The 12,327-nt window shown below is 46.8% G+C and overlaps 1 protein-coding gene across 1 annotated transcript in view; it reads right to left on the reverse strand.

Annotated features, from left to right (window-relative positions):
* The window catches only part of PTPRJ (protein tyrosine phosphatase receptor type J), a 184,591-nt gene that overhangs the window by 20,812 nt on the left and 151,452 nt on the right, over window positions 1-12,327 (reverse strand). The window contains exons 13-18 of the mRNA XM_085011671.1: window positions 10,748-11,044; window positions 5,790-5,921; window positions 3,829-4,039; window positions 3,587-3,711; window positions 2,373-2,460; window positions 4-45 (exon numbers count right to left, since the gene is read on the reverse strand). Coding sequence (XP_084867797.1) covers window positions 4-45; window positions 2,373-2,460; window positions 3,587-3,711; window positions 3,829-4,039; window positions 5,790-5,921; window positions 10,748-11,044 — 895 coding nt within the window. The remainder of the gene's footprint in view (window positions 1-3; window positions 46-2,372; window positions 2,461-3,586; window positions 3,712-3,828; window positions 4,040-5,789; window positions 5,922-10,747; window positions 11,045-12,327) is intronic.

Here is a 12,327-nt window from a genome sequence, read left to right on the forward strand (position 1 = left end):
TACTTAATCTGAGAAAAGGACACTTCATTGTTCTTTGCATCTTTCCTGTTTTGAAAGGAAAAAAAGACCCATTAGATCAAGCAGGTTAACGCTGTCCCCTTCGTGCAATTATAAACTCCTTTTTCCCTGGGCATTTGTTCATCAACAGCATTAGATCCTATTCACAAACACTAAGCTTAACGGTCTAAGCAGCAAATGCTGATTATAAGCCTATAATTTACTCTCTTTTACACCATCTAAAAGCATCGAAGAAACTTCTTACTCAAGCAACTTGGAGGAATTTTATGGGTAAATTCCTATCAGCAGCATCGCCCTACTGTAAAGCCAGACTCGTTCTTTTGTCCTCTGATTTTAGGGGTTTTGTTTTGTTTTGAGAAAGCCTTTCTGATAAAGTTAATGGAATAAACTAGAAAATATATCCAGTGTTGGCAAGTAACGGGGCACCAGGTACCCTCCTGTATTACTACCTAAATCTCTTACTGGTGTTGAAAAAAAGAAAAAAAAAACTTTCTGGAGAGCAATTTCACTGTATGCATCAAAGTTGAAACACACATACCCACTGACCCAACAACTACTCAGCTTTGAATTTAGCCTCAGAGAATAGTCAGGAATGTGCCCAAAGATTTAGGCACAAGGACAAGGAACTGTGGCAGAAAAATTAAAAGCCAACAACAACAACAAAAAGGGGGAAAAAATGAAAACATCCGGAAAGTGGTTGAAAACAATATGTCTATTATGATTCTGTTCGAGAGTGTGCATGTGTGGAATTGTGTGAGGTGTGTAATCACGTTAAGAGTGGTTTTGTATGGGTGTGATTATGGATTACGTCTTTGCTCTTTTTTCTTTTTTTCTTGGCATAAGCATGTATAACTCTTTTTTTCTTTTTTGCATGATTTTTTTCTTTTGTGTAGTTTTTTTTTTTTTTTTTGGTATAACTTTTATTTTAGCAAGAAACAGTAAAGCTGCATTTGACTCCTCCCTCACCAAAACTAAAAAACAAAAATAAAAATAAGCAGAATCTAATGCAAAAAGTTGGAACACAGGCACTGCCTGTCAACCCTTGAGAGCAAGGTGGCAGCAGAAGACCGGGCATTAGAAACCCTGTGCCGGGATGAAACACCCTGGCTGGCAGCACCCGATGACAGCAAATAAATCCCAGCTGATACAGAGGCTTCACACACTATACGGTCAGGCAAGAGGGTGTGCAGTGAAGACAAAAGCTAGGTTCAAGTCCATTTCCACACCTCCGACACTCAGCATCTAAGACCTGCTTCACGGAGCCTCATGCACGGGAGAATTCACGGAAAGCCCAAGTCCAGGCACACAGTCAGTGCTCAAAACGTACTCTTTTCCTATTTAACTACCCGAAAGGGTAACTGTACTGAAAAAATAATACTAGCGTACAAAGTACCAACACACTGCCGAAGAAGCACTTTTTTTTTTTTCTTTTGTCTTTTTGCCATTTCTTGGGCTGCTCCTGCAGCATATGGAGGTTCCCAGGCTAGGGGTCTAATCGGAGCTATAGCCACTAGCCTACGCCAGAGCCACAGCAACACGGGATCCGAGCCGCGTCTACAACCTACACCACAGCTCACGGCAACGCTGGACCGTTAACCCACTGAGCAAGGGCAGGGATCGAACCCGCAACCTCATGGTTCCTAGTCGGATTCATTAACCACTGCCCCACGACGGGAACTCCAGAAGCAGTTTATTTAATGCCCCCTGAGCATCAAGAGTTAGGCACTGTTACCTTCCCTGTATCACAGGTTATCAAAGATATGAAGGCCAAGCGTCCTCAAAGCTGGTCAGAGACGGACGCTGTGTTCAAGCTTAGCTAACTCTAAAACGGAAGCTCTCAACACTGACTGGTGAACTAGAACAGCCATCTGAAAGCAGCACCTTCTGCTGCAGTGCTTCCCACGACCTGAGGCTTTAAAATCCTCCAGCTCGAGGGGTGAAATGAACTAAGACGGTGACGACTCTGGATGACGGGGACCTGGGGGCTCATTATCCCACCTCATCCATCCGAGTGAATATCTGATTATCTACAATACAAAGCTCCCTTGAAAAGCAGGGTATTAGGAGTTCCCGTTGTGGCTCAGCAGGTTAAGAACCCAACATGGTGTCTGTGACGATGGGGGTTCAATCCCTGGCCTCGCTCTGTGGGCTAAGGATCCAGTGTCACCTCAAGCTGCAGCACAGGTCAAAGACACGACTCGGATCCAGCGTTGCTGTGGCCGTGGTACAGGCCCGCAGGTGCAGCTCCAATTCGACCCCTACCCTGGGAAATTTCATATGCCACAGGTGCAGCGGAAATAAATGAATGAATAAATACATAAACATAGGGTATTATTAACATAAGCAAGAGTCACCTTTTTTTCCTCCAGAAGATGAAACCTCCCACGGCCACGATCACCAGAGCACCAAAGATACATCCAAAAACTGCTCCACAGATGACACCTGGGGAAAGGCCAAATGGAAGGCGCTTCAGGAGGGGTTCGCAAACAACGGGTCAAGGGGGGGTGGGGGGGAGGACACAGAGGAGACGTAAACAGCTCTGCATATAAAACTAGCCTCGGCCTTTGGGAGTGGGTCCCCATGAACTGGAGGGTCTTGACAGAGTCAACTGTTCCTCTCCACTGCAAACTAGGCTCACAGTGCCTTTCAGGTTGTTCTTCCCCACTGACTTTCCTCAAATGTCACTGTGTGCAGGAGCCCATGTGTAAAATAGAAAACCAGGCAGCAATGCCCTGATTGAGGCTGGCGTGGGCGCGGGGAGTATCTCAGGAAGTGTGGCAGAGTGACCAACGTTCGAAAACCCTTAGACCAGCTGTTCCACCGCTGGCTTTTTGAGACTACCAGCCGCAGAGGTGCAGAGGTCACGGCAGCACATGCTCTGGTGACATAAACCCATGTGTTTGCGGGGGAAGGTGTGGGGACTCCCTGAACTCTGCTTCTGGGGCTTCTTTCCTGAAGCCAACAACTACCACGTGTGGAAACCAGACAGACTCACAAAACAGGTGGGTCTGTCTGTCTCTGGCCGGAAGGCAGGGGAAGGACACTCCCCACCTTGGGTCCTTGAAGTTCCTAAATCACTTCACTCTGTGTGATAAAGGACAGGCGCACTTGACAGGGAGTCCAAGCCCAGAATATCAGGCCTGCCTCTCAAGTAATGTGCAACCCTGGGCAAGTCACTGGCCCTCTCTGGGCCTTAACTCTCATTTCTAAAATGGGGGTTGGACAAGGCGATTTCCACGGCTCCCTCTGATTCCAGCATTCAAGGGTCCCAAGCGCTGAACGTCACATGTGTGTCTGGCACATGGGCACACAAATGACTACCCTGGGAAAAAAGGACCAAAAAGTGTTTGCCGATTGAAAATGCTACCGGCCTTCAGAGAAGGGAGTGTGGTAGGCGGGAGCTTCAGGGACCTTAGAAGAGGAGGCTGAGCTGGGGCCTGATGGCCGAGTGACATCTCAGCTTCTCCAACCCTCCCGGGGCCCCAGGAGAGCATGCAGACACCTATCCTTCTGTGGACACAGGAAGCAAAACCTCAGTGAATTGCTAAGCACACTGTTGCTTCCCTACCTGGGTCCTGGGGCAAGAAAACAGCATCTGAATAGCGGCTGAAGGACACATAACTCTCATTCCCGTCTATGAGTCCATCGCTGTGAGGGTTGAAGGTGATATTGGTGAAGCCGGCCACACAAGCCCTGTGGGGGGTGACAAGACAAAAAAGAGGCGGCTGAGATGTGTCTGATGCCCCAAGCATGCAAAGCTTGGCGCGCATGCAGCCCAGCCTCCAAACAGCAAGAACCACAAGGCGTTACCGATAGGAGCCCAGAGGTTCCAGCTTCCCATTGTAATAGCCATGTGTGGTGGATTCATTTCCAACGTTGATTTCATATTTCAAGACTTCAGACAAGCCCTGAGAACGTTTCTGTTCTTCTGTTGTTATGAGGTATGTCACATAAGTGTCCGAGGTCCCCTTTTTGAAATCTTCGTAGGTGTATCTCAAAACATCTGCCGACGGGTGAACAGCTGAGAAAGGCACACAGAAGGAAAGGCCTAAGGAAGTGACTGCATATCTCAATAAGGACCTTGGCACGGGGTGATGGTGGTGACAGCCGCCACTTCTCACAAACGCTCGCTCTGCCAGGTTTTCCTTATAGTAAGGTCTGACTGCTTTACTTACTGAACTGATTTAATCCCCATGATAATCTCATCACACAGGCTGACTACCCCCTTTTTACAGATGGGAAAAGGAAGGTACAGAGAGCTAAAAAGACCTGGGCCCAAAGCCACACTGCCTACGTGGTGGAGTCGTGTTTCTAACCCAGATCATCAGACAGAGAGCGTGAGGTCTCCCCCATCCCAGGCTGGTAGTGATCAGACTGGTCACTACACAATATCCTCTCCCTCGTTCAGCAAAGGTCTGAGCTTGGGACCTGCTGAAAACCCCCACGGCAAAACGACCAGGTGTTTGAAACAGACCCAACACAAGAGACAGAAAAAGTGAGAGAAATTGCAAGGTCTCTCTTTGAAATCTACTCAATAGTTTATAATAAGCTATATGGGAAAAAAGAATGGGTGTGTGTGTGTGCGTAACTGAGTCACTTTGCTAAATACACCTGAACCTAATACAACATTTTAAGTCAACTATACGCCAATAAAATTTAAAAAGAAATTTTGCCACAGGTTTTCGACACCAGCAAATCCCTTATCTTCCCCGACCCCTGCACCCTTGACAGTGTGGTGGTCTCAACCTTCCTTGAGGAGATGAGGGCAGCATCACAGGCTGAGCAAATGGGCACAGGGGTCACTGAATTATTCACAGTTAAAAAATAACCAAAAAGGGAGTTCCCATTGTGGCACAGCAGAAACGAATCCAACTAGGAACCATGACGTTGCAGGTTCAATCCCTGGCCTCACTCAGTGGGTTAAGGATCCGGCGTGAGCTGTGGCATAGGTCACAGACTGGCTCAGACCCTGCATTGCTGCGGCTGTGGCAGAGGCCGGCAGCTACACCTCCGATTAGACTCCTAGCCTGGGAACCTCCATATGCCACAGATGCAGCCCTAAAAAGACAAAAATGAAAACAAACAAACAAAAAGAATCACCAAAAATAGCCAAATTTGGCCCTTTAAACCCAGGAATTGGGCAAAGCACCCCCACACAGCTAACAAAGTCACCCTTGAACCACTCCCTTCTCGCTTCCAAGGAATGCCACGAAGCCCTTTAAGGAAAAGCAGCATTTAACCCACGTCCTCTCTCAGCTATGGCGATGCTCTTTTTAAGTTCCACTGCAAATGCAGAGCTCTCTTTTCCCTTTTTCTTCCAAGATAAAGTCACCCTTTAAGAATGATTCGTGTGTGTGTGTGTTAGACCAAGGTCACTTCAACTAATATTCTGCCACCCAAAAGACCCTGTGCTGCAAGAGTTCCTAGATCAGAGCTAAGTACTTCACAGCCACAGGCCACATCCAGCCAGCCACCCATTTTGGTAAATAGTGAAAGAGTCATGCTCATCTTTTCACATCTTCCACTGCGGCTTTCACGCCACGACAGCAGAGCTGCATAGCTGAGGAGATTGTAGGGCCTGCAAAGCTTAGCATGCTTGCTATCTGGCCCTTTACAGAAAGTCTGTCAACCTCGAATCCAGCTCACCAGGCAAATGGCCTACCCTGGGGGCCACAGTGTAAAAGCAGATGTGTATCTGTCTCACTAATGTGCTACAGTGGGCACAGACATGGGGCCTGTGGCTTGTTTAATCCACAATGACCCCTCCTTACCTTCCCCAGTGGTAAGAATGACAGCATAGGCTTTGATGGGTCCATGGCTGGCTTCAAACCCGCTGAATTTGACCTTTACCGAATTGTGACTGACAGATGTAATATTAGGGGATCCATCAGGAGAAGGGGGAGCTGAAAGAGAACAAAATAAAACGTGATCACTCAGGGAGTTCCCGTTGTGGCTCAGCAGAAACAAATCCGACTAGGAACCATGAGGTTTTGGGTTCAATCCCTGGCCTTGCTCAGTGGGTTAAGGATCCAGCGTTGCCGTAAACTGTGGTGTAGGTCGCAAACATGGCTCGGATCTGATGGTGCTGTGGCTATGACTCTGGTGTAGGCCGGCAGCTGTGGCTCCGATTAGACCCCTAGCCTGGGAACCTCCATATGCCGTGGGTACGGCCCAAAAAAAGACAAAAAAAACCCACAAAACCCACCATGATCACCCAACATTGAAAACCAAAGCAGGAACAAATTTGTTGAGGGGATCTGCTGCCCCTCAAGGTCTGCCCTCCTCAAGGTCTGCCCTTGCTCTGAACGCCACGGGCTGGGCTCGTGCAAAGCAAATCTGGAAGAGCAGGGAGGGGAACTGGTGGGGAACAGAGATGGTGGGGCGAAGGGGAGGACAGGGCCTGCCTCGCTGACAAGGAGCCCTTCAGTGAGTCCAGCCGCATCCCCAGGTGGCCTCCTGGCAGCCCTGTTTGTACAAGGTAACCTGCCTGTTCTGACTTCCCCAGGGGAGCTCTTGGATGGGGACTTGAGAGCTGCGTGCAGACATCTGCCAGCATGTGGCTGTGGCGCCAGAACTGGTCTGGTCCATCAACTGAGGACAACGATGAAGCAGATGGCACAGGGAAGCAAAGACGGCGTGGAGAGAACACCCTTCCTCCTGAGACCTGGCTACACGCCTGCTCAGTGCCCTTCACACTAAAGTTCTTGCTTTTGCTAGGGAAAAACGAGAGAAACCCAACCCTCTTCCAGCAACCAGAAAAGCCCATATGGGAATATTCTGCCCTGCAGGATGTGCAAGGTCCCAGGCTAAGGGGCGAATCGGAGCTGCAGCTGCCAGCTTACACCACAGCCACAGCAACACCAGAGCCACGACTGCGACCTGTGCCGCAGCTTGCGGTAACACTGGATCCTTAACCCACTGCGTGAGGCCAGGAATTGAACCTGCATCCTCACAGAGACTGTATCCGCTGAGCCACAACACGAACTTCCACCATGACCATCCTGATGGTGTTTCTCGCCTTTCCAAGCCAGGCTTGTGAAGCCACCCTCTGAATTCAGAGAAAAGGAAGAAAAGGCTGAATTAAAGATGATCCCATGGAGTTCCTGTCGTGGCTCAGTGGTTAACAAATCCGACTAGGAACCATGAGGCTGCAGGTTCGATCCCTGGCCTCGCTCAGTGAGTTAAGGATCTGGCGTTGCTGTGAGATTAGTGTAAGTCAAAGAGCCGGCTCAGATGCCACGTTGTTGTGGCTGTGGTGTAGGAGGGCAGCTACAGCTCTCAGTCAACCTCTAACCTGGGAACCTCCATGTGCTGCATGTGCGGCCCTAGAAAAGACAAAAAATAATAAAAAAATAAAAATAAATAAAGATGATCCCATTTGTCTCCCACATACAGTTAAAGTGTTTTCATTATTATGATCAAGATTCAGGGAGACTGAGAAAACTGAACTCCCCCCATCCGAAAAAAAGCCTCAATGCAATTCCCCAAATGTATGTTGTCCAACAGTGCATCCACTAGCCACGAGCACTCGAAATGTGACTCGTCCAAGTTTGTAGATATAAAATATCTAATTAATAACTTACTTTATAGAAATTGCATGTTGAAATGATAACACGTTTAATATATGGAGCTAAATAACTGTGATCCAAACTCATTCAGCTGCTCCTTTGTACAGTTTTTTAATGTGGCTTCTAGAAAATTCTAATTATATAGGAGGCTCGCACTTACTATTAGAGGGCACAGCCCTAAACCATTCTTCAGCAGACAGCAGTGGACACGCAGGCGCTGTCCCCATGTCCAAGTGTCAAATGCCTCAACAGAGACTTCCTAACCCAGGCTCCCACATTTCCCTACAGCTCTAGGCCTTTTAGCCAGTGAGGAGTCCCCAGCCCCCTGGCCCAAGGCAGTCAGCCGGCCAGCTCACCCACCTCCAAGATGAGAGACCTTCTCCTTCTCACCGCTCATCTGCCCCCCACGCCAGGGCCCCTGTCTGCCTTACTCACCACAGTGCTCCTTACCCCGGGTACACAGTAAGCAACCAACACATGTTGGCTAAAAGACCATCACTCCAACTCTGATTTATGCATCCCATCAACAATTCCTACCTCTCTGAGAAAACAGAGCTCCACTTTCATGTTAAATTTTAAAATGGGTTAAATTCATACATTTAAAAAGCATTTTAGGAGTTCCCATCGTGGCTCAGCAGAAACGAATCTGACTTGCATTCATGAGGACGCAGGTTCGAACCCTGGCCTTGCTCAGTGGGATCAGGATCTGGCATTGCCATGAGCTATGGTATAGGTCACAGACATGGCTCGGATCCTGCGTGTGTGGCTGTGGCATAGGCTGGCAGCTACAGCTCCAATTCGATCCCTAGCCTAGGAATTTCCATATGCCAGGGTGCAACCCTAAAAAGCAAAAAAATAAAAATAAATAAATAAAAAGTACGGTATCCTACTGTACAGCACAGGGAATTATATCCACTCTCTTGGGATAGAACATGATGGAAGATGATATGAGAAAAACAATGTATATGTATATATGACTGGGTCACTTTGCTGAACAGCAGAACTTGACACAACATTCTAAATCAACTATACTTAAAAAAAAATTGTTTTTAAAGCATGTTAAATTTGTAAATAAAAACTCAGGAGTTCCCTTATAGTGCAGCAGGTTGTCGCTGGCATTGTTGCTGCAGCTGCTCGGGTGGCAGCTGTAGCTTGGGTTCAATCCCTGGCTCAGGAACTTCCACATGCCACAGGCATGGCAAAAAAAAAAAAAAAAAAAAAAAAAAAAAAAAAAAAATTTCATCTGAGGAAAGAGAGCTACAAATCAAAAAGTGAGAAAATCACTGGACTAAATGGTAAGTGGTCATTATTGAGCCCTACCACACCTGCTCAGCTTCAGAAAACTAACTCTGACAAGCTCCTTCTCTTCATAGAGACTCTGAAGACTCGGTGCTCACCCCCGGAGATAGCAAATCAGACATGGTTTATGTTCCTCAATAGCTTAGACCCAGTGAGATGCCTAAGATAGAGAACTACAAAAAAGAATACAACAAGCTTCGCTATTTCTATTACGCTCTAGAATGCTGCAGAAACACAAAGGACTGTGACCCAGGGCCATCCTATATAGCTATGTCCTACATAACTCCAAAGAGTCCCATGCACATTTAGACTATGTGAATGGTGGCCCACAGAATTGTGCAGTGCACAACCTGAACAGCCATACATGGGGCTCTGAAGTGGTCTTCCGCCTATGCTATCTCATCTAATTTGTTTAACAGCCCTGGATGGCAGGTTTTAGTTCCTCTTTTTTACAACCAAGTGAAAAAAGGCTCAGAGAAGTTAAGCAGCTTTTCTGAGACCACATAGCTGGTAAAAGGCAGACTTTAGAATCAAACCGAGATCTGCCTAAGCCCAAGGCTCTGTCCCTAGAATTCCTCAACCACTTTTTAAGTCAATGACCCTGAAGAAGCTTTTGCTTACTATTTCAACCACTAATTCTTTTTTTCTTTTTTTTTAACAGCACTCACAGCATGCAGAAGTTCGTGGGCCAGGGATCAAACCCATGCCACAGCAGTGACCTCAGTCACAGCAGGAACAATGCCAGATCCTCAGGCTGAGCCACCAGGGAACTCCCTCAACCACGAATTCTTTAGAAATTGTCCAGAAACATTCTGATATCCTAAAGGAAATAATCTAGGAGTCAAAAAGCACAAAGCAAAACCAATTCAACCAGGTCGACCTAAGACATAATTTAAGCAAAGACACAGGGGGCAAAATACAAATAAAAATTAAACAAAAAATGAATATAATGAAACAGAAAGAGACTTAGAACAGATGCTGACTCAGACATTGAAAAACTTATGGTCTCCAGAGGAGACAGTTTGGAGGGTGAGGGGATGTGCTTGGGCTGTGGGATGGAAATCCTGTGAAATTGGATTGTTAGGATCATTATACAACGACAGGTGTGATAAATTCATTTGAGTAATAATAAAAAAAAAAAAAGCAAAGAATCAATTTTTTCCAAATACTGAAAAAAAAAAAAGAGAGTCATGAAAAGATTAAGTAGGGAGATACCCTGTGAATAAGCCCATTTCCCAAAACAGCTGAGGAGCTTGTTAGCACAGATTCTAGGGGAATATGAACCTTGACTAAATATCTGATAATAGCATTTTTAAAGTATCGTTAAATTTATAAGTGTAATGGTAACGTGGTTATGTCTGAAAGAAAGGGAAAAGGTGTCAACACATACTGAAATATTTACAAATAAATGACAGAAAGACCAGGACTGGTCTCAAAGAAACTCGATAAGGGAGGAGGGGATAGAAATGAAATAAGATTGGTCGGGTGCTGATAAACGTCCAACGGTGATGATGGGTACATGGGTTCTGTTACACTGTCCTTCGCTTTTGTAGATATTTGAACATTTCTATAAAAAATGCTTTGTTTTAATGCAGCAGGGGAATTTACTCCTTAAAAGATAATGTGTCAATAAATTATTCTGTAAAGCAAAGAAACCTTTTGGAATGTAAAAAAGGATCCCCTCTTCCTCTCCTCTTTGAGACCAGATTTCTATAGAACTGGGTTGACAGTCTATGCCAACAAAAACCAATATTTTAGGATTAAATTTTTTTTAATTCTAGGCTACACTTGCAGACCCCCTGGGTCAGCTCTCCAGAGATGTCCACAAAGTCATCTGACCACCCTGCCGCCACGGAGCCCACCTGTGATGCCAGTGAGGCAGGTGTTCTGGGTGGGCGCTGCCATCTTGGAGCCATTACAGGACAAGGCAGTGATGCTGATGTTGTACGAGGTAGAAAAATTCAAATACGTGACCTCCGTCCTGTACTCAGAGCCATTCTCTGAGGAGCAGCTCTCCAGGTATGTCATGTTTCTCCAGCCTCCATTGCTGACCTCCAGCATGAAGCCTGTGTTGGTGCCAAAAGGGCAGGGCCACTTGAGGACCAAGGTTGGCTCTCTGGGGACCACCTCACAGTGGAAGGAGGCTACAGGTGCCGGATCTGCAAAGCAAGCACAGCACGTCATGAAATTCAGGGGCTTTCTCCTTTGCACACACGGACACCGGGGGAGCAGCAGAATTGGTGATGAGGACACAGCCATGGGATGTGGCAGAAGAGGCAGAGGCTGACCTTGAATCCGCCCTGACCGGTCTGTGTGACCTTGGGTCAGTCTCCCAACTGCTCTGAGCCTCAGCTGCAGGACCACTTGAGGATTAAATAAAACGGTGGCAGCCAGGCTCAGGCTGGAAGAGAAAGGGGCTCCAAGAGGCAACTATAACACACTGTGGGTGGCAGCAACCTTTTCATCTGTGTCATCTCACGTGGGGACTCTCTTGACAATCTTTCTAGAACAGGCAGGAATACTACTGTCCCCTTCTGCAGATGAACCAACTGAGGCTTAGAGAGATGAAGGAAGTAATTTGCTACAGAGGACACAGCTGGTCAGTGGTGAAGCCAAAACTGGAACCCAGCTTTTCTAAATCCAAGTCTAGAGTGTTCTCTACACACACGACAGGCTGACTACTCAATGGGAAATGGTATCAGTTTCTTCATATTTAAAATGCGGTGTTATTGCTGTTCCGCAGAAACGGGCACAACATTGTGAATCAACTATAATTTAAAAAATAAAAACAAAATAAAATGGAATGTTATTTGTCTCTATCTGAGGGCCGATAGCATTTTATTGAGAGCCAATAATTAAATCAATATAAATGGAAAACTCTGTGTTACCATCCTGGGGAGAACAGTGTCATTCGTGTTGTACTGTTTTAAAGCAGGAAAAGTTCTAGTGAGTCGCTGAGTATAACTCCCACATTCTCCACCTGACCCCTGGAAAGGTAACCTGCCCCATAACACACATCCACTCCGCCAGCTCCTGTTCCATCCACTCCCACCCATAAATGCCCCTAGATGCCTTTCTCTTGCTACAGGCTAAAATGATTGTAGCTACCTATTAGCAATGGAAGCTGCCCAAACACCAAGGATCAGAGGTCAATGAGCCTGAGTTAGCAGAGGGAACTTGAAGCTGCAGGGATCTCATTAACCCCTCCCTGGGAAAGGTCAGAGGTCATGGAGGTTCCAGGTCTACATGGGAGGCTGACCCTTTGAGACCCCTGCCCCCTTCCAAATCAGCCTAAACACACCTGAATGGCTTGGCCTAAAGAAGAGGGGAAGCAGGTGCAGAGACGGTGGGGAAAAAAGTGGTTCACAAGTGCAGGGGTGATAAAGGTACCAGGATCAGAACTGTGAACAGCAGTACTCAGCCATCCACAAAACATTCCCCG

Source organism: Sus scrofa, chromosome 2, assembly GCF_054392235.1.
Source record: "Sus scrofa isolate SSC_HxYL_T2T_F1_AM1 chromosome 2, Sscrofa_HxYL_maternal_Yorkshire_Landrace_v2.0, whole genome shotgun sequence".
Lineage (NCBI taxonomy): Eukaryota > Metazoa > Chordata > Mammalia > Artiodactyla > Suidae > Sus > Sus scrofa.